Raw genomic sequence first — 23678 nt, 5'->3', positions numbered from 1 at the left:
TACATACTCCACAAGAAATCTTTTTTCTTGTTCTCAAGGCCCTAAGTGAAAAATAGCATCATTTTGTTTTTACGGACGAGGTTAAAGACAGTTCTTGACACATCAGGTTGGCAAAACTTTCTTCTTGTGGGATACCAGGAAATATTATGTGATTGGTTGGACATTTGAGGTGTTAACATGAAAAAGTATGAAGCGGACAGTTGCACACGAAATTTTGCTGATGGAGGTTAAACAGTTTAATAAAACAGTTGATTTGGGTGGTGAGAAAGTACCACGTGTTTCCAGCCACGTGCACAACCCGCCCTGTCGTGGATGAAGTTTCTTGTTGAATATAAAATAACCGTGTTCATTAAACATAAAAGCCAGCAGTGATCCCCGCCTGGTTGAAGACGGAGTTTTCTCGTGGAGTATGAATGGTCCAGACCAACATGAACTTTTTTCTTGTTCTTGCAGCCTCGAGAGCAAGAACAAAGTTCTCATGGTATGTGGAGTATGTAACAAGTTTAATCACTGTTTGTCACCGTGAGTTAAGATTTATTACTGGTTTTGATGGTCTCACTCACCACAGCCATTTCTATGCCAAGACCAAGTGGCCCTTTGAGTTCCTGCAGGTAAACCCACTACTTGTAGCTGGTGTATAAGCTCTTCTTTGATTGGTTCCAACCCATCGGTTTTGTCTTCTTTGAAGAACTTATATCATTTTGCTACAGGAATGTGTTTTACTCATGTGTGCATTGTACTACCTTCCCAAGTGTTCCTTATTATGCTGATGTGTGGTAGACTCTTCCAGCCAATCATGTCTGGGAGTGGCCTATAAAGGACCTGAGCCTTTTGGCCACCTGCCGTTCACACCTAGTCTGCATTGTGTGTAACCTTAGTTTCATTAATGGTTGTCTGTCTGTTATTGTTTGGTATGATCCTGAAGTTTTTTTTTCTCCCCAGATTGGCCTTGTAAGGGAAAGCTGCCATTTTGTTTAGTCAAATAGGGACCTTTCTCTTGTTAATGTTACTGTAGGGTAGGTTAGAGGTTTGTACTTTTTTGTTTGGTGGTTAGGTAAGTTGTCCTTTTACTTTGTAGTTAGGGGTGTTTTGTTTGTTATGTTGGCCTTGGCTCTGCCCGACGCAAATGGCTGTTCAGTGTTTGTTCAGTAATTGTCTGTGAACAGTTAATAAATGTACCCAACTCTGGACCATCTCCTCCTTGCTTTCTTCTGAGGTTGCATTCCTCACTTCTTTAGGTGTTACTCCTTCTTAGGGACGTAACACTTATCTGTTTGTGATGTTTATCAGACAGAACAGTGAAAATTCTTCTAAACTGATTTTTTTCCCGGCATTTTTTTAATCTTTTTTGCTTTCCAGATACCAGGAATAGATGGATCCTTTCACTTTTACATTTGTTAAAGAGAAGATCCAACAGAGGAGGTGGCCTCAGGTTTCATCTGTCCAGCATCTACAGCATAGCCTTGACCCTCCTTCCCACGCAGTTTCAAAACCACTCACAACTAAAGTTTTGTGACCAAAACACACCCCATGGTCCACAACTCACAGGTGGCATCGATCCTAATAACCCACAGGGTGGTTGGGTGGGTCATCAACAGTTTATAATCCACAAGATCCTCACCAGGTCAATTAGGACTTAAGACAAGAGGCTAAACGTTTTCTTTGATTTTCACTTTCAGGATTATTGTGACCTGGATGGCTGAGAATCTACACAGGGAGTGTCCAACTCTGATCCTTGGGCCAAAGTCCTGCAGGTTTTACATGTTTCCCTGCTCCAACACAGCTGATTCTTACTATATGTCTCTCCCTAGCAGCTTGTTTTGAGTTGAGTTGAGTTTATTTCAGTCAATCATTAAATATCATAACTCAGACATAAATACAAACATTAAACAATGACTGAAAGGGGTTTTGGCTGAAGTAAAACAAAAATAAACCCTATTACAACTTGGTTACAAGTTAAAGCAGCAAGCTTACACCTGTTTCGACAAGAACAAAAGTAGTTTCAAGCGCTGCCCAAGAATGTTGACTCCATCTGTGATCGAGCTGTACTGAAACAAACATCCACAACCTGCAGGACAGTAGCCTTCAAGGACCAACTTTGGACGCCTTGATCTACACCAACATCTCACAACAGGATACAAAACTAGCATGCTATAAAACCTTTGACCAAGAGCAAGTGATCGATATGAGATGACATCGCAAGCTGATTTATCATAATCGCTTCCATCAAGATCAAATTACAAAAATCGAATAAAATATTTAAAAAACAGCTTTGCAAAGTGGAGAGTGGCTGTTTGCACACACATGCATGGACGTTGATTCCAGCATCTAAAATGACAATGTGGATAAAAACAGGACAACTCATGACAATGAGCTCAACTCTGCAGCTCTTAGCTTTGTTTCATTCTCTCGGTTTAGTCACCGTTTCATGTCTGACTCAGTTTCCTCGACTCTGTTGTCATTCGTGAGTTAATCCTTTCATTCACCCTTCCTGCCCCTGCCTCCCCTCTACCCTCTACTAAATGAGGCTTGGCTTTTAGTTGTTGGGCAACATCAAGAGGATGTGGGAGCATCAATAAGACTCTAACCTAAAAGGGCGAGAGGGCTGTAATGGACAGCTTGCCTGGGAGTGTGTGGGTTTGACTGGAAAACCATGCCCTGTGAAGTTCTAAAGCAAGAATCGATCGATTACCACTTGCATCATAAAATATGCAGTGTCTATGAGCTGAAAGGGTGACAGGTGGGATGAAAGAGGGGCATGAAATGCCAGAGACAAGATGAAAACAAAAGCATGATGTATTCACTTTGGTTGTCCTCAGATTGCTCTGTGGCCTGCATGGCCTTTCGAATCTGCATGCGGATGATGTCAATCTTCGTCTTGCTGTCCTGCAGCATCTGCTGGGCTGTCTGGAGGAGCTTTTTGTCCTGCAGAGGGTTGCAAAACGGCGATGACATGGACATAAATGGTAAAAACAGAATGTGAGAAAGATTCCTGGTTGCTGGTTGTGTCTGTAACGTACCTTTGTGCCGCCGTTGGCGTATATGGGGATCATGTTCTCTGCTCCTTGCTTGACCTTTAGCTCAATGTTCAGTTGCCGCTCTAAAGCTGCAATGCGATGCTGATTGGCCGACGTCCGATTGACCGAGCTCGGAGACTTTGCGGAATCTGCCAGGAGGAACAGATTGACAGTAAAAGGTCAGGCTGCTTCTGGTGCTTCTGGTTTGTTTATAAATCAGAGATGTCCTCTGGCAGAAGATGAAGCTAATGGAAGTGATTTATGGATACTTTATCCCATAAAGTTCTTCTCATAACTCCATCCAAAGCTTACATTATGTTTTTATATTGATTAACTGTCTTTGACTAAGTTAATAATTTGGTTTATGCCAGTTATCGACATTTTATGAAAGATTGAATTATTCATTTGGCGTTTTGACATAAAACCAATTCAGTAGTGGTTAAAACCACAGTAACAATCATGATTACCAGTTGCAAAAAACCCAACTCCAGCAGACTCCAACTCAGAAAACACCAGTTTCCATCCTGGACAACTAAATACTGTATATTTATTTTTTTCACATGTTATTATGCAGATTTCTTCACATTAAATCACACAGTACTGTGCAAAAGTCAAGCCTTTATGTGTTAAAAGGAAAAATAAGGTGTAGTTTGATCTACTGAAAAGTGCAAATCTATATGGAAATACAGAATATGGGGCAAAACAGAGTCTTTCAACAGCTTCATACTTCAACACAGTCTTTTTAAAAATATTTTAAAGTTCTTCAGACTTCTTGAATGACTTCCCGAAGTTCTCATTGGGATTTTAGATTTTCTTTCAATGTACTATGAGTGACTTATTTGGCTTTTCATGAGCAAAAATCAAGTATTGCTTTCATAAATACGTATTTTACTGAAGTCTAATCGCAATCGTATCCAAATGAAATCGTTCTCACAACTTAGAATGAGTTATTTATAAAAATTTTAGTGACAGCGCACCCAAGAGAAGGCTGCCATCTCTGAATACAGTAGCCAAAAGGGGACGAACTTGTTAGTCTTAACAGAACAAACATGCAAAGACGACTGTGGATCATTAAATTTGCTGTTTTCCACTGAAATGGGGGACCATCCACACTCTTTGCCCCACAAGTAGAAGGTAAAAATAGCCAAGAGAGATAAATAAAATAATAACCAGGAGAAAAGGAGAGTCTATATGGGTGCAGCGTTTACCACATGGAGGGAGTCATGAGGGAGTAGGACTTCAGAACTGAGGTGGAGTTTACAGCTTTCTGCTGGACTTTAAGTTCATTCAGTCTTACATTGAAGTTTATTTTGGCATTAGAAACAAGGCAGGTGGTCCAGCAGCTACTTTATCCTCCTAATTTAGTTGCATCATTTACTGTTACTTGCTGTATAAAACAGCAGAGATGCTACTTTGTTCGTTAGCCTACAGCAGAAAAGCTGCTCCGTTGCAGCCGTTTAACAGTCATTGTTACTCTTCACAGAGGTTATACCAGCAGGTCACCGTTTGCTTCTTTCAGACGTATTTTTCCAGAGCTTTCGTTGTGTTTCATCATTTATTTCAGCTGGTTTGTCAAAGGGTTCAATGTCCTCCCTCTAGTCACACAATGACATTAGCTATTAGCTGTAGCTTGCTACCAGATACATGAAGAACATGCTTGTAACTTCTCTGCATCCATAATAAAACAGAATTATGTACTGTTCTGTACTTCATCACCTGACGGGACACTTGTACAAGATGCTGACATTTTCACATTTCTAACTCTCCGCTACTTCAGAGTGGTAATAACGTGGCTAAACGGTGAGGCATCAGAGAGCACTCTTCAGTTGTTAGCATTCAATTAGCGCACCGCTAGATGGGAGTAATTCTCACATGCTGGGGTTTTAAACACAAACACTGCTTCAATAATGTTGGAAGTCTGGGAAGGATTCATCACCCCATCAAACCACTGACATATGACATGCCTCAGGTTTTCCTACCCATCTCCCTTTATTATATCTGCCATGTTTGTTACGTGATTTTGCTGAATTTGAGGTTCACAAACCAGTGTTTGACATTAATGTCGCAACATCTTTATATCAAAGTTTGTGAGTCCAGTGTGCCGGAAATAGTCTCCTGTTGGGCTTAACATTTAATATCTTTTGCATTAAATTAAATGATCAGGTGATAAACAACCAGAATTATTAAAGGAATTTCTTATTAATTTGTTAAGAAGCATGTATAAATAATCAGATTTTTACCAGATTTATACTTTTATGAAATAGAATCATGTATTTCACATAGGAAAAAGATGAAAAAATTAAACAGATGAGCATCAATTTTGGGTTTTTCTTTTTTTTTCTTTTCAGGATCCATAACAATATATACTTTTATTGTTTTCCAGTAACAGATATGTTTTCCAGGAGGCATGCCATCAGGAACGGCTTTCCCTGCTGTTTACATGAGTAGTTGACTAATCTAATAAGGCTTTAATGTTCTGAAAGAAAAGGCCCACAGCAGGAAATCAATTAAAAACTTAGATCATACTTGAGATAACAGCCATACTGTTGTAAACAGTGATAAATTATTGTGCAATGTCAATTATTTTGGACAAATATGTATGATGCTTTTGTAGAAATATGCCTAAAATGCTTTTAAGTAAAAATGCACAATAATATTGACATGCTATCAATATTGAAACGACCGAAATGAACATTTAAATAAAGTCAAATTTATCCAGATAGTTTCTAATTTCTGGATTATTGCTGAAGAGAATAAGGCTTGTTAAAGTAAACTGAACTAAACACTTTTGCTTAAGAATGTTCAATAATCATGTCATGTTTTACATATTAATCATAGGGTTTGTTTTTTTCCAATGGAGCCATAATACTGAGTCATTAATTACATAAAAATTCCTGAACAGAAGAGGCTTCATGATCATCCATCTGTGCCAGCCTCAGAAATCAGTCATAATTAGTTGGAATATGTTGGCCAATGTCAGCTGAGCTGCTGTAACATCGATCACTACTTAAAGAGTGTGCACATCCCACAGCGCTACGCAGGTTTGTAAACTCTTATACCAGGGGTGTCAAACTCCAGTCCTCGAGGGCCAGTATCCGGCAGGTTTATGTTGTTTCCTTCTACCAACACAGCTGTTTCAAATCAAATGGATCCAGCAGCTTCTTGTCAACCTGTTGATGAATGTCGGTCAGGTGTGTTGGAGCATGGAGACAACTAAAACCTGTAGGATGCTGGCCCTCGAGGAATGGAGTTTGATACCTGTGTCCTATACGATGTACACGTTACCTTTGTTGTCATCGGGGCCCTTGACAACAATGTGTGCATCCAGTTCCTGCAGCTGAGTCTGGAGCGCTTCCAGTTTGCGCTTTGAGCTACGAAGCTGCGAGTCCACCTGCTGGGCATTTCTCTTATCTGTCGTGGCCCTGCGCAGATTTTCTGCTCCCTCCTTGATCTTCAGCTCTTTACGAATCTCCCTGCGGATTCTCTCGCGGTGCTCATCCAGGCACTGCTGCACACTGGAGTCCGAGAAGTCGGAGTTTTGGTCCAGACCAAGCTGCTGGAGTACCGAAAGCCCGTCCGGATCAGCCTGGGAAGAAGAAGATTAAGGTGATTAGGAAGATAACGTAAAGGGTCGGGGGTCAGGTGGTCAGTTCATTTAAAGTAAAGATGGCTTGATGTGGATGGACAGAGGAGACGGAAATTCTTTTACAATAATTAAAAAGAGAAGTAAAGCCACCATTCTTGATAGTAAAAGTCAGCAAAATGCAGAGTTTAGGGTGCATTCCCATCAGGGTAGTTTGCTAGACTCGGCTCAGTGGTGGGGGGGTTGTATCCATTCGGACAGAGGTCGTGTTCATGCTGGTCTTTGGTCAAATGAGCCAGTAATATAATATATCCCCATTCTCAACAAAGGTGGCGCTGCACTAGTATTTAGCAAAAAAGAGGACAAGACCTGCATGAAGATATAGAAGAAAACTGTGTTCTGAACACTTGCGAGTTAAACATGGAGACGAAATTATCGTTGTTTTGTTTTTTTTTATTTTGTCTCATGCAAGTATACTGCAGAAATACACTACAACAATGGATGCAGTGTAAACAACACAGGAGGCAGAAGACCCTTAACCTCATCACTATGTATTTACCCACAATGCAATACTACATCAGATGGAGGAAGTCATTTTGTTTTGCAGTCCCCTTCCTGTATTTGGTCTGAAAAACCGACCGAGACTTGCGTTTGTAGGCGGACCAAGTCCGCTTCTTTGATCCGAATCAGAATTTGTTTGGCACATTCATGTTTCCCCAAACAAAGTGGACTTTCCTAGCAAATGAACTCAAATTTAAATTAAAAAAAGCTGATGTACCCGTAAAAAGCAGTTAGAAAGGCAAATAAAGGAGAAGGGCGCTGAAAAGTGGAAAACTGTAAAACAACATGACCTGGCAACCAGATTTGCCAGGTAGAAGAATAATTCAGTTTGAGTTGAAAAAGAAGCAACCCAAAGGATCAGACATCAGATGATGATGGAAACAATCCTACTGCATAATTTTACAAATCCTGACAAAAAAGAGAAGGATTTTCATTCAGTCGATGTAAGGAATAGCTTTTTCACCCCTTTGCTGACTTACATGTTTTTAAATGAGAAAATTGTCCATCTTTTACCCATTTTATTTCAGTTTTTTATTTCACTTAACAACAGCATCGTCTCAGGACACTTAACAGACCCATCAGTTTCAGCCAGTTCATAACAAATTAGCCTAGATAAGGAAAACCAACAGATTGCATCAAATATTGACTTTGATCCAGTCCCCCATCTTGAGCTACACAAGAAAACAGTTAAATTGCGTCCTGTCTCTTCTCTGAGCTCTCTCCAGGCAGTAAAAGTCAGTGTGACCTTGACTTATATCTTGCTCTGTCTCCTTCCTCTCTTAGTGTTTCTTCTCCTCAAATTATGTTGTGTTTTGTTACTTTGTGCAGCTAAAGAGAAAATGTAAATATATTAATTTTGCCCCTGCAATGTAATCTATCAAACCTGAGAGCAATATTGCTCAAAAAACCGCGCCTATGTTTAAAATGTTTTACAAGGACGCGCAAACAGTCTGTGTGTGTAATTGCGGTTATGTGTAGTTACTGTCACAACAAGAGACATCAAAACAAAGCAAGGAGACGCGAAGATCTTGTTTTTCTCCCTTGTGTGAATATTTTTGGGATGAACAATTATCCAAACATCGTTATCTAGCATTTTGAAGCTGTTGGTGAGAATTATGCATACCTGCAAATGACAGATGTTTATTTACGATAATTAGGTTTCCATCTACTCTGCAGTCATTAACCGAGGCCAAACATGTTTGTTTTTTGGGGGGTTTTTTTTCCAGTAGCTGGATTTCTAGGAGCACATGATTGTGCCCACATGCAAAACATCTCAGATCACCACATGATTCTTTTATTTTTCCAACAACAGTCTTCTGCTCTCCAAATTGCAAGCGCCTAGTTTTAGACGGCTGGCTTGTAGGTGGGTGAACTTTGGAAATCCTGAGTAAAAAATAAAGAGGCCTTTATTAGAAACAAGACACTGTGTCATATTCATCATGTGGTCTTTCTGTTTTTAAAGTGACAGTACAGACACCTTACACCCCCACTTATTTATAACATGACAGTTTTTCTTTTCTTCACCTTCTCATGTCTTTTTACTTCATCCACTGGTAACATTGTTTTACCGACAGCATTAAAGCGGCTCTATGATGCTATTTCTAGTTTTCTACAGTGTTATAGGGTTGAATATTCATCAGACATGAGTGGCGCCATTTTTTAAAATCACCTAAACGCATGTTTGAGCTTTCCAGCACTCTTTATCCTTGGTTTCCATGGCGACCGAAACTATTGGTTTGAGAGAGTTTTTTTCACTTCGAAATTTTAGTGACGACCTGGGGGAGGGACTTGGTGATTGGTCATCTTTTCTAGGTTGTTAACGTTCATGAGAAGAAAGCCACGCCCAGCCTAGCAGTTGACCAATCAGACGCAGGACAGAAGGCGGAGCTTTCTCTGTTGGCCTATTTTCTGGCAGAGGCTGATCTGAGAGGATCAATACAAAATGAATGAAGGGGTTTGTGAAAAATTCTTGACTATTTCTTGCCTTCTGGATTTGCATATTAAAAATAAATCAGACTGAAACATGCACAATGGCGCCAGTTTAACTTTTTGCCGCCATACAGCCTTTCTTTTGTGTGTCAGTAAGATTTCTCTCCTCACCCACCATGCTGCAAACCATGTCACATGCGAAACCCTCATTAAAATAGAGTCTCAAACACATTTCCACATGCCGCCCATTTATGCAATCACTCCTAGTAAATCAACTGCAAACTGGCGTTCAGCCCCACGTGCAAAATCCAAGACTGCACACGGAAATTCAACTCACAAACTGGGATCTTAGTAGATCAGACCCTCAATTGCAAACTGTGGTCAGATGATGGTAATTTCTTAGATAAATTGCTTAAATGGTTTCAATCATCCATAAAAAAATTATATTTGCAAAATTGGTTCTGAAATTTAGACTTGTTCAAGTATTTGTTTTATTTACTGTTTTGTTTTTTTTGTTTGTTTGTTTTTTTTACCTCAGACAAAACACTAGTAATCACAACATGTTTTACACATAATACCTAACTGTTAAATAAACTGCTTTGACTGATCTGTGATTCTTCTCCTCCTAAATTAGAGCAGCCGAGCAAACATCCTCCCAGAGTGGTGTCTCCATATTGTCCTGTCAGTTTGTAATGAGCATGAAGGATGTGGGAAAATGTGAAAACTGGCAAGGCGAGACTGTGAGACAGCATTGAAGCAGGAGCGCCGTTTAAGTGCATAAAGATCTGAGTGCTCACATCAGCTTTCCTGCTGATCAACACTAACCAGATTGCAGCGGATTAGAACGGCATTAATACAGACCAAAATCAATCAGGGGCCCTTCTGCTATGGGGTGGGTCACAAGTAAGTAAGCACAATACTCATGTATATGTTTACAAACTCGGATGGGGAAAATTATTTCATTGAAACTTTCAGCCAAAACAACTGACCTGTAACAAGAGGAAGATCAGAGGAAAACCCTTTTCAGACAGATTCCTTTTCTCTGGGGAGTATGAGGCATCGGTATGCATGTTAGACATCAGAACAACTCATCAGAGCAGAAGAGACACTCAACTTGCAGCTGAACGTCTTTAACTCATGCCTTTTGTCACTTTAATGAGATGATCAGAGTGAATCGCCTATAAGAGAGTTTTATGTTATAGCTGATCTACATTCACTGGCTACTTTACCAACCCCACCTTGGACCCCCTTTTCCTTCTGAACTGCCTGAATTCTTGCTGTCATAGTTTCAACAAGGTGATGGAAACATTCCTCAGAGATTTTCTCCATGTTGACATGAAGCATCACAGTTTCTGCACATCTATGATGAGAATCTGCCGTTCCACCACGTCCCAAAGCTGCTCTGTTGGACTGAGATCTGGTGACTGTGGAGGCCGTTGGAGGACAGTGAACTCATCATCATGGTGGAGATGATGTGAGCTTTGTGACATGGTGCATCCTCCTGCTGGAAGTTTCCATCAGAAGATGCTCCACTGTCCTCAGAAATGGATGGACATGGTCAGCAGAAACACTCAGGTAGGCTGTGCTGGTTAAACCATGTCATGGTGGGACTAAGGTGCTCAAAATGTGCCAAGAAAATATCTCCCCTACACAATTACACCACCAGCAGCCTGAACCATTGACTGAATCATGTTTTTTTATGATGTTTCCAGCAGGTTTTGATCCTAACATCTGAATGTTTAAGAAAAAAGTAAAAGAAATGTTATTTACTAAGTATAAACAAAAAGAACGTATGTAAAGTAGGATATATAGGTGCATACAGCTTATAAATAAATATGAATTTATGTGAGTATATGCACATGTGTATGAGTATGCACACCTGCAAGTGTATATGTAGTTGTACGTAATGGGTACATGCATGTGTGTATATATATATATGTGACAAAAATATATGTGCATAGGCAGGTGTGTATGTTAGTATTAATATATAGATAGGTGTATAACTACTTCCAGAGGTATATATGTATGTTTTGTCTCTGAGAGTGTATGTGAATATGAATATATATGTATATATATATATATATATATATATATATATATATATATATATATATACATGTATATGTGAATATATGTGAATATGTGCATGTGCGTATATAATTCTGTACAAGTGTACGTATATATGCAGATGTGTACATAAGTATGCATGTGTACATGTCTATATTTATTCATTATTTTTTCTATTTAGTAATTTTTTCTTTGAAAAATAAATAAATTGGAAACTGACAACTAAGGGATTAATTTAACAACTGCAAGATAAGATTATGATTGTAAAGGGGAGCAGGAATAAATAAGCATTGCTTCATCCTGCTCCTTTTCAGATAATAACTGCTACTTTTCTTTAACTTGTTGATTAAATTGTTATTTTTGTTTGAAATAAAGAAATACCAATCAGTCAATCAATAAATGTCCAGTTCTGGTGAGTATGTGTGTGAATTGTAGCCTTAGTTTCCTGTTTTTAGCTGACAGGAGTGGCACCCGGTGTGGTCTTCTGACCATCTGCTTCAAGCCTGGACGTGTTGTGTGTTCATATCATGGTTGGAACCAGTGCTTATTTGCCTTCCTGTTGCCTTTCTATCATCTCCAACCAGTCTGCCCATTCTCCTCTGACCTTTGCTATCAACAAAACATTCTGTTGCAGATAACAAGACCATTTCTCTTCTTCAGATCATCCTCTGGAAACACTAAAGATGGCTGTGTGTGAAAATCCCAGTCGATCAGCAGTTTCTGGAACACGCCATGTCAACATATCATGTTCAGTCACTTAAATCCCCTTTTTTCTTCACTCTGATGCTCAGTTTAAACTACAGCAAGCCGTCTTCACCATGACTTAATATATTCAGTTGCTGCCATGCGATTGGCTGATTAGATATTTGTGTTAGTCAGTTGAACAATTGGTGACCTGAGAGTTGAAGATACTGTTTTCACATATCTTTACTTCTTCCAGACCTTGATGTAGGTTTGGTTTATTTAGGTTTGCTGATGTTCAGGATGTACGTTGGGGCTGCCGTACAGGAAGGTTGAGGAGAGGCTTTTCAATGTTTCATTTTATTGATTCCACTCTTTGCTTTGCTGCTGTTTTAAGTGATTTGTTGTACTTTCAGTGTGCATGAAAAGTAGAGCGAATCAGTTTCAGATGAGCATGAAAAACTTCAGCTCATTAACTGACTGACTTTAATGCACATTTTAACTTTTAACACCTGACTTTCAGTTTTACTGAACTGTGTCAAATGTGCAAAACTGCAGACTGTTTGGAAAAAATGTGTCAGACTTTCTGCCTCCTCTCTTTCTCTCTCTGTCTCTCTGTTGTAGATCATCATAGATATATGCAAAGCCAAATCCATAGCTGGGCGGGGAGGGGGTGAGGCGCGGGGGGTCCAAACGGCGACCGTTCTGTGCAGCGTTTGAATGTTTTCCCCATGTATACGTGGGTTCTCTCTGGGTACTCTGGCTTCTTCTCACAGTCCAACCATTTACATGTCAGGTTAACTGGTCACTCTAACTTCTCCCTTGGAGCAATTGTGAGCATAAATATAATATAATATAATATAATATAATATAATATAATATAATATAATATAATATAATATAATATAATATAATATAATAGTGCTTATAACAACAACAACAGTAATAATAATAATAATAATAATAATAATAATAATAATAATAATAATAATAATAATAACAATATTAATAATAATAATAATAATAATAATGACAACATGTCCAGATGTGTATTCTGCCTCTCGCCTGCTAAACGCTGGAACATATAAATCCCAGAAAAGAGATAGGTTAGGGTCATCTCGTGTCGATCCCTGGATTTTGAATACAATCAAAATCTCGTGGCAGAAGCCAATATATTGACAAACATCTCATTTTTATCCACCAAACTGATTGTTTTGTGATCAAAGTGGGGAAATAGGCACAGGAAATTCCTGTTCATGGTTGGGTAATAACCGTGTTCTGCTTAAAGTTTGACATGTCTCCTGCTGTGTTTGGGATTTAAAAACTGTTTTTTCACTGTGTGTTAATCTGAAGGTCACAGAGCCTTTATATAACAAGATCAGGAACACATTTTAGGGTCAAATATTTCAAATTTATGTACATTTTTACTTGTTTATCATTCATTTATTACTAAATGATCAATGCTTAACAAAGTAAAAGCCTCAACCTTTGAAAACCATAAGATTGTCCATATAGTTAAGGACACATTTGCACCAGGATGGAGTGGGGAATTACAAGAAATGTCATACCTTTCTTTAGTTTGGTTTGCTATCACACACTCGTGTTTGCTACTCAAGCAGACCAAACCATCTAGACAATAGCTGTGTTTCCATTACAACTAGAATGGCGCAAAAAATTCATTTTGAAATATAAAAACGCTAATGGGAACATTTACATTATGAAAAATAAAGTCTTAAATATCGCTAAAATGTTTTTACGCTCATGAGGTGGTTTTCAGACAATGCTATATCGAAATATATTGCAAAAGTGTAATGGAAACACTTTTTTTGCATTTACGTGTCCCAGGACTTTACTTAGAGGGTCATGACCAGTTCATTACTGGTAAAAATGGCACAATATGGAACAAACAAGAGGAAATGTCAGAGTTTTAGAAAATAAAATGCGGGAGAAAAACATCGAAAAGCCGTAGCAAATTCTTCACAGCAAGTAGAAAACCCCAAAATAACGCAACATGGCCACCTTGCATAAACTGGAATTCTTGCAAACTCTCGTGAGCCAGACGACATTTTCCGACAATTAAGGCTAATGCGCTAAACACTGTTCAAAATTACTCCTCGTCGCAAGTAAAAAAAGGTCATTTAAATGTGAGAGACCACTCAGGAGACAGCATGGAATGATTCTAGCTTTTATATTATTCACCACGTTATGTCAACTTGTGCAAAGCAGGAAAAATACCAGCTCAACCAACACACAACAGGAAGAGAAGTGCCGTGTAGAAAACTACAGAACCCCGAGTAGTAGCAGGTTATATTGTCACTGTGCAGAAAACACAACAGAAGTTTCTCTAGCAGCATCATTATTCATCCTGAAATCTGAATGTCTGCCGATACCGATATCTGTTTATGTGAACATTATTGTGACTATGGTTGTTATTGCTGTTATAACTGTGTAAGATTTCATTAGGTTGAAGCTGAAGTTGAAGCTGAAGCTGCCTCACCAATACATATATAATAACATTACACATCTAACAATTTCAACAAGTTATATTCTGATTTGGCACATTTTACCCAAATACAACTATAAATATGTGGTTTTAAAACAAAGATCTCGCTTTTAGTGGAACAAAAAATGTCACATTTTAACATTCAAGGCGTTTATTTCTTTTTAAACACATCCAAAGCATGTCATCACACACATCTGTGCTGGCTTGAGTAGTGTGGTATCGGGTATCGGTTGTGGTATCGGTACACTTTTATTAATACCAAGTACGAGTACACACACTTGGTACTGAGCCGATACAGATACTGGTATCGGTATCGGTGCATCCTAGTTGTGACAGTAGATCTCGTTAGAATCTTTTCACTCCGTCACTAACACACAATCAGATATTTGGACACTGCACTGCTAGTGCACTCCCCCCCCCAACCCCCTCTCCTCCTGTAGCGTATAATGACAGGCTGCCCGGGGCCTTTCACTGCTGCGTGCAGCCATCCAGCTTAGCAGATCTGATTACGACTTCTTAGGTCTCTGTGTCCATCCAGCTACATGCAAGCTGGGACCACGGCTCTGTTCTCATTAAAGCCATAATCCATCTGCAACACAATGCACTACATAAGTCAGGCCCAGTCCAAGCAGCCAGCCAGTCCACATGGTGGAGGCTGAGTGCGGCTTTAAAGCAACGTTACATCACAGCACAATTCTGCGCCCATGTAACCAAACCAGCGGTGGTTACATGGGTGCATTTTTATGACAAAATAAAAACTGCCTTATTTTGTCATCAAGTATCTTTCATGACGAAGGCCAGAGAAGTCTCAGCGTGAGCAGCGGCCATTTGTGGCAGAAGAGAAAGCAGAGCCAGTTGCACACCGTGAACAGCAGGAAGTTTGTGCTCTGACACACACCCGCTGAGCACAATGCAACTAAATCCCTGGTGTTTTTCCAACAAAGAAGCTCTGGAGCGAGGTGTAAGACAGCGGGGTGAAATCACCACAGCAGACAGGACTGAAAACTCAGGAGCGATTTGCTTTCAGAGAGCAGATGAATTTACAGGAAGTGAACAAGGAAGTGGAGCAGAACAGACGGCCATAGTTCTGGATGGATAGAAAGTGCAGAGATGGCGACAGCGTTGAGGCCTGCGCGGGCCGCCGTTTGCCTACCGAAGACTCTGCGTCGCCCTGCTCGGTCGGCGGTGGGGAGTCAACGGGCTGATCCCCTGGTAGGTCCTCTAACGTGTCCTCAGTGGCCATCACTTGGCCTCCACTCTGGTCCCACACACACACACACACACTCAGCACCAATCAAAAACCCAAAGAGCTATTCCTGCCTCCTCAAAATCCAGGATGTCCTCCCCACCAGGAATCGAACACTGGTCTAAATCTGGAGCGAGTGAACAAAGTGGAGGAGTGGAAAAGAGAACAGCGAAGACTGCACCCCACCTCGCTGCTTCCTGTTCTGCTCTTTGCCAGATAGAGACTGAGGCGTCGTGCACTTTGTGCAGACACACACACAAAAACAAGCAAACACACACGCACATATTCGAGTGGTTTTGCAAGTGTGAAAGATCACAGTCGCTCTGCTTCCTGCGACTGGCTCTCCAAAGCCGAGAGACGGGCCGCTGAGACAGTTAGGGGTCGCTTTAAATGGACTCTCAGCTTTTACTTGTACATGTTTACATCAGGACATAAATGAGAAAAAACACTCAGATATAAGCTGACAAAACTAGGTTGAACCAGACTGAGGACTGGAGTCAAAGGGAAAACCAGACCACCACGCTCTAAATAACTAAAACCGGTGCAGAAATTACACATGAACTCAGCTGTTCAGCTCAATTCTTAATGAACTGCTCCATCACGTGGAGACAAACTACTTCTGGAGACGAACTGCTCACAATCACAAGCACAGGTCACACACTGACAGCCCCGACTGGTCACGGACCCTCTGGTGGGTTTTTTAAAGTGCGGACAGCCTCAGACCCTCAGCAGTGCAGGGTTACAGACCCACCGAGCTGTCGCTGTGCACCAGATGGCCCTTTCTGGCTCCCAGAGATTCGCACAAAATGAAAAACACACACAGCATGACAGATAAACAAGCAAAAAGCACCAACAGTTCTTCTTTGCTCTGCTGTAGGGGAATAGGAAGTGAAAAAAAACATGAAGTTATTTCACTTCAATCAAGACACAAGTTGCTTGTGTCTGTTGTTCTTACTAAGCATCGAATGGATGAAATAAAAACCACTGTGCGCCGCATTTGAGGGGCTCGGTAGTGAAATCCTTCCTTACCAAGCAGCTGTGGCTGTTGCTTGGTGTGTGAAGTGGACCGGTGGCTGCAGATCCAGCAGCCCCCATGCATCCATACTGGCCCTGACACACCTTCACAGAAACACTGGAGCTGTCGTCGTCGTCTCCACAATGATCCTACTAAAAACCTAAACCTGCCAAAAGGTTCAGAAGCTGCTGTGATGCCAGCAGCCACAAACTGTCACACTTATTGTACCTGGGAAATAGATGCAATAGCTAAAATAGTGCTAACCACAGTACCAGGAACTAAGCTCACATCAGTGTACACAAACAGCTCTTAAAGTTACAGCCTTACAGCAGACACAAAGTTAGGACTGGACTGGAAATAGCAAGAGTTGGGTCTTCTTCCAGGAAAACAATAACCTTACTGGACAGTGTTTAGATGTATACATACTGAATACAGACATTTTATTATGTACAAGAAAAACTGTAATTAGGTAAAAGTACCTTTACTTTGCTTAACTTCTACTCAAGTTAACCCTTTATAGAGCAGTGTTTTTCAACCACATTGCCGTGGCACACTAGTGTGCCGTGAGAGACCATCAGGTGTTCCATAAGAAATTATCCAATTGCACCTAATTGGTCTAAAAAGAAGAGAGAAAAATCACAAAATTTCCTTTTCTTGTGTTTGTCTGATGGTTATGTCAGACTCTTTGATAAGATGGACTTTAAATTATTGATATCAGCTTCTTTTGTTTTTTAAACAATTTGGTTTGTGCTGTGCCTTGTACCTTTTTCGGTGGAAACTGTGTACCTTGGCTCAAAACAGGTTGGAAAAACACTGATAAATAGGACTCAATGAAAACCCTTGAAATTAGAAATTTTAACCTAAAATTGTCCTTCTGGAAAACAAAGTGATCAAAAATAGTCACTTGCCCCATAAAAGGTTAAAGTAAAAGTATCCATCTAAAAATCTACTCAAGTAAAGGTAAAGTAGTAAAGTTAAAATTTAGTTTGAGTAAAAGTTACTTAGTTACTTTCAATTACCTGATGTAAACAAGGAACATGTTATAAATCCAATCCAGCACCGTTGTTAATCAACTTTAAACAGTTCATCTGTGATATTTCCACCAACACAAACCCGCACACGTCCACACACATCCATACACGTCCATACACGTCTATTAGGGCTGTGACAATATGCTTTGGTCCCAATTCCATTTTTTTGGGTGCCAATCCAATTTAAATTGCGATTCTCACAATTCTTTTATATTGCTGATTGTTGTAGATTAAAAACAAAACAAAAATGAATAATTGTTTTTTCCTGATTGAAATCAAGAAAAAACAACACAGAAGCCAGACCATCATTCTGCTGCTATAATGCCCAAGAAGACAATAGATCAATAGAAAACAATAAAAATGACAAAAATTTTAGTGGATTATTTTTATTCATAAAAAAAAGGATTTTTTTCAAAATAAAAAATCAATTTTAAAATTGTGAAGCAAAAAATCCTGATATTCAATTTTTTGATTAGATTTTCTCACCCCACGTCACATACGTCCACATACGTCCACACATGTCCACATACGTCCACATACGTCCACACATGTCCACATACGTCCACACAGTTTCCTTTCAGTGGGCGCTGAACCTTTCCCGGCTGATGTTTTTTCCCGGTATTTAACATTTTACTCAGTAAGGGGAGGTTTCCAGTGTAGTGAAGTAAAATACTTGAGTTAAAATGTACTTGAATCAAAGTAAAATTACACATTTGAAAAACTACTTTAAAAAATGACAAATTACTCACAAAAAGTACTCAGTTACAGTAATGTGTGTTAATACTTACTTACTACACCTCTACATCTGTCCATATATGTGTGTGTATAATTACATATATATATATATATATATATATATATATATATATATATATATATATATATATATATATATGACTCTCTCTTCTTTAGTTTTATATATATATATATATATATATATATATATATATATATATATGTATATATATATATATATGACTCTCTCTTCTTTAGTTTTATATATATATATATATATATATATATAAAAAACTAAAGAAGAGAGAGTCAGGTGTTTCTTGTGTTTGCTATATCCAGGTAAACAGGCCATCTTTACCATCTGTACAGTAAAAGATATGGCTCAGATAAGTGCTGTTGAGAGAGACGATTTCAGGGTTTTATAACAAGACACTGTCTGATATAAACACATCACATAAAGTGAATCATCTTGAAAATAATTATATCTTCTGCAAAAGGAAAAACCAGACCTGTCCAGGATCTACCTGCCTCTCGCCCAGTGACTGCTGGGATAGACTTCAGCTTCCTGCAACCCTGAATTGGACGAAGTGGTGAAGAAAAACATATGGACAGATAATAAAAAATCCTGAGTTGTTTTTTTTTTTTTTGTCTATTTATTTTTTAGCATTAAACTTTAGACTCCCACACATACAGTAAGTCCTGTGAGGCCCAGGAACAACACCTCACCTGCAGAGATCACATTTAGTTTTGGAGTTTTCCAATAAATGTTTTAATGAGCCAAGAACACGCTGATAACAATCAGGATTCTGTTTATCAATGTGAATGCACATGGGGGCATTCACATTATTGAGATCCTGTTCGGCCATTTTTATTATTATTCCGCCAAACTTTGCCGCGCTACTCCTCCTGCGCCGTCCAGGTCACTTCAATCATTCACATCTCAAACCCCGCAGCTCCTTCGGGAGATGTGTGCTACGACTTTTGTCGTTTCAAATCTTTGTAGTTTTTGAGACATTTAGGATTTTGTAAAAAATTAATTCAGCCTTGTGATTGGATGGAAGTCCTTTCAAACCCGCTGTGCATTTTACGTTGCAAAGATTCAGCTCTGCAATTGGTCAGTTTTTGCATAATGAGCTGAAAACTGCTTCAACTGGGTTTCATAGCTCTGCACCAGTTTGCAGTGTCCACTTCGCCAAGTTCCTGTTCCCATTGTCTTTCCTGCAAAATGTTTGGCACGCTACTCCTCCTACACCTTTTTGTCTCACTTCAACCATTCAAATATCAAACTGTTCAGCTCATTCAGGAGATATAGGCTATGACTTTTGGTCTTTTTTAACATGTAAACTTTTCAAGTTATTCACATTTTTGCCAAATGTTAAAATCCTCTCCAGTGATTGGACTAAACAGAATTCAGCTCAGCAATTGGTCCATTTTATGCACCGGTACACAGGTACACATACAAGGCACGGGTTCAAATGCAGCATTTAACATATAGCTCTGTTGTCGTTTGTTGGCTGTTGCTTGTGTGATGGCATGCAGTTCTGCAGGCTGCTCAATGTGAACTATTGATCTCAGCTGCGAACGTCAAGGAGCAAAGGAATTTATTTGCAAATGTCTCAGTTAAATATGAAGGATTTGTTCCAAAAATGCTCCCTGCAACATTTCAACTCTTTGATAAATCTTAAACACACTAAAAAAAATGTTTTCACATTGAACAAAGTCTTTCACATCTTCACTGGAGTTTAGTTCAACCTTGCAAACGTTTTTGCAATCCCACTAATTACACCCTGTTGGAAGTGAGAAAAGGCCTTCCCATCCCAGTTGGAAAACATTTCAACGTGTTTTTCAAGGTGCAACACAGAGTTACCGTGGTGTAGAGAGTAAGTCAGTGTGCTTCCATTCAGAAATTCATGGGTTAAATCCCGGAGTGGGGCCATTCTAAAAAATGTCAGTTGTGCTTTTTTTATTTTCAATTTCTTATACTTAAGCAATTTCATTTCAATCATTCAGCATAGTTCAATACATGGGCATTCACAGTTGCTATTATTTCAATAATAGCTGTTTCAAGTTGTCATTTTAATATTACCTTCCGTGTCCACGATAATATAATTCTGGATAAGCTGAGGCTCCGTGGTCCTTACGAAGCGTGATGAAAAACCGTCCCTGCAGTGACGTTTTTTTGTTCATCGACTTTGGCAGGCTGCATGATCGAGTCTGTTTTCTTTAGGATAAAGCATCGTGGAAACACCTCAGAGGTAAGTCCTAAATATTTTATTTCTCTTTCATTCACACACTCGATGACGCCTACGCATCCCATGCAGCCATGATAATACGGGGACTCGGGAGCAGACTTTCAGCCTGATAGTTCTGATCATATTATGAACATTAATTATTTAATGAATGAAGTCTAAGCCAGGTTTCGCATGGAGTGCTGCTTTTAAAAGCAGGATTTGGATTTCGTGGAAGTCAGAGATGATGAAAGCACGTTTATCATCGGGAAGATGTAACAGTGCCATGACATAAGCTTTATTAATTTATTTTTTCCCTTTGCAGTTTCGCAATGTGTGATCCTGTGATCCAAACATGCTGGGGAAAAAAAAGGGTCCAGATAAAGATGTAGAGAGGAAAACAGACGGTGCAGTTCAGAGGTCAGATTTTTGTGAACAGGGCTTTTCATCCTGTTAAGCGAGTAAAACGCAGCTTGTAAAAAAAAAAAAAACGAGAAATACTCTGAATATGAGAGAAAAGAGGGCAGAAAAAAACAACAACTTTAAATTCTCCTCGCATCTTCATGTCTGCACACAGCCACATTCATAGATTTGGGTTAAGTGGGGGATGGGGGGATTTGTTTGTTTGGTGGTTTGGGGTTGGTGGTTGAGGTGGGGGGGGAGGGGGGTTACAATTAATCTTCCTCTATATAGAAACACACACTTCTGACTAGCAAGTAAAACTACTACACAACAAATAAAAACATGAATAAAACAACGAGGTGGAGGAAAGTTTGGCATGCAACCACATTATTGCAGGTGTCATCCTGCAAACACACACACACACACACACACACACACGCACACACTCGTGTCTAATGTACGATTACAGGCTGGTAAGGAATTAAACAACATAGCAACGTCATATCAGCTGGATGTGGAGCGGACGAAGAGGAGGAAGTGTTGAACCTCATTATGTCAACACGGTAGATGGGAGTCTGGCCTACGGAGGACCAAACATGCATAAACCATCAATACATATTTTCCAAAAAATATTAGTAAATGTAGAAATGAGAAATTCATTCAAGATATTCTTAAATGTATTTTTCTAAATAATTTTCATTCATTTATTCGTACATGTATTAATATGTTAATAATCTATTTATTAATCACATAAATTTGTAGATATAAACATTATTTATTCATATTCTTTAAATCTATTCTTATGTATTAATACAGTAGCAGAAAAATTGACCAGCCTTGTTTGCAAAAATTTCATGTTCATTTAAATTCCTGGAACGACTAAAGGTACATTTGTTAGGAAAGCAATGGTGGTCGAATTCATTTTCTGCATCTGTTTATTAATTTATTTACTTATTTATTTGCTGTATGTTATTAAGATACTAATAATATATATAAAAATAAATTAAATATTTTCCAAATACATAATGGAAATTCATTTTTACTACATTTTTTTTCCAAATAACTATTTTTTTTCCATTTGTTTACATTTTTTAACATATTTACCTTAATCTATTTAACTATTTCTAGATTTGTTTAAAAAAATAAATCAAATAAATGCAAAAAAATAACAAAAAAAACAAACAAACAAATGTATAAACATAAAATAAATTATTGTTGATTTTAGTTCATTTCTATATTTAATTATGTATTTTGGATGTGTTAATTTCTAAATATTTCAATTTTTGTTTTTCTACAGGACTACTGTTCAGACTGTTTAGGGAGACCACATTAACCAATGTGGGCCAGTTTCAAAGCAAAACAGCACAAGTTGAAGAAGAATACAGTCAGTAACTCACTTAGCTACCATTTGACATTTAAGGTTGGCCTTCGATGCGACGGTTAATACGACTCACATGATTGCTAAATATAAGGCTCCAGCCAGTAATTGGTTCGCCAATATTAGAACAAAGACTGGAAACAACAGCAAATGTTATTAAGCATTTTGAGCAGGGAAGGACACAAGTCAGGAATCTTAAAGTTGGATATTTTTCTTCGAATATGTCATGCGAGAGAACAGCACCCCCACTTTAAGGTGTAAGTTAAAAACCCAAACATTATCAAGTCTTTTGTATCATGTATGATGATAAAAATGTACCCTTGTGTGAATGAGTTAGCAGCTTACACAGTGTACCTTGGACTGTGTGTCTGCTGCCCAGTTAATCCCTAAAATCCCTCATATTCCAGAGAAATGCTGTTTCCAAATCTGCTTTTGCTGCTTTATGCATACGTGCTTAACATGGAGGCATCACGTGCACGAGCTTGAGCAAACAGGAGAGAAGCTGTGCGTAATGTTGGGTGAGAAAGAGGGTCTTGTGAGTTCCTGAGCGCACATCTGTCTGCGTGTGCGTTGAGGGCGTGTTGCAGTAGTGTCCGCTCCACAGCTGGGAAGGAGCAGATCAGCATGAATGGCATCTTTGTGACAGAGTCTATCTTCTCAAGAGGCCTCAGTAAAACAGTTATGTGTTTGTGTTCCCAGCTTTGTCCATTGTGAGCGTTCCTGCAACAAACAGGCGGTCTGTTCGGGAGCCTGAGGAGTCAAACAGCATAAAACCTCACAGAGAATAGCTCACCAACTTAATCGGCCTCTTTCAGACATCAGCATGGGATTAAGGAAGTTAATATTAAAGAAGAGGAAATAACATGACCTTTGGGGTACATATCTTCTCAAGTGAGTAGAGAGAATTAAAAAAACTACGACATCAAAACTTCGTTAAGTAGCATCTAAATTTTTGTGTCAGAATTTAGAAATACTTAGAGAAAGGGCAAATAAATACATTATTATTATCAAAATATCTTTAAAAAATAGATGTGCACATGTTTCCTAGAAGCAAAGCTTGGTCCAGGTTATGAAAAGATCAACATACAGTGCACTAAAGATTTACTTGGACTAGAAGTGTAACTCTGCAACATATTCTGCACATGAGCTAAGAAGGTCCTTATGGATCAATGCCAAAAAGGAAGCTGCAACTTTGGGGAAAAAAGTATGAAAATCAAGACTAAAGTTTAAAAGGCTGTTAAAGAGTAAGCTGCAGTCTTTCTGAGCTTGTGTTTTGTCGACAAGTAATCAAAGTGTAGTTGT

General features: G+C 39.0%; 1 protein-coding gene across 1 annotated transcript in view; it reads right to left on the bottom strand.

The window, feature by feature from the left end:
- The window catches only part of LOC306765009 (serine/threonine-protein kinase N2-like), a 61896-nt gene that overhangs the window by 22527 nt on the left and 15691 nt on the right, over nucleotides 1-23678 (bottom strand). The window contains exons 2-4 of the mRNA XM_079252331.1: nucleotides 6303-6603; nucleotides 3021-3166; nucleotides 2805-2925 (exon numbers count right to left, since the gene is read on the bottom strand). Coding sequence (XP_079108457.1) covers nucleotides 2805-2925; nucleotides 3021-3166; nucleotides 6303-6603 — 568 coding nt within the window. The remainder of the gene's footprint in view (nucleotides 1-2804; nucleotides 2926-3020; nucleotides 3167-6302; nucleotides 6604-23678) is intronic.

The sequence above is a fragment of the Telmatherina bonti genome (assembly GCF_933228915.1).
Source record: "Telmatherina bonti genome assembly, chromosome: 14".
In the NCBI taxonomy this organism is placed as follows: Eukaryota; Metazoa; Chordata; class Actinopteri; order Atheriniformes; family Telmatherinidae; genus Telmatherina; species Telmatherina bonti.
Note: the sequence above shows the minus strand (reverse complement) of the source record. Positions and strands in the feature narration are given on the sequence as shown.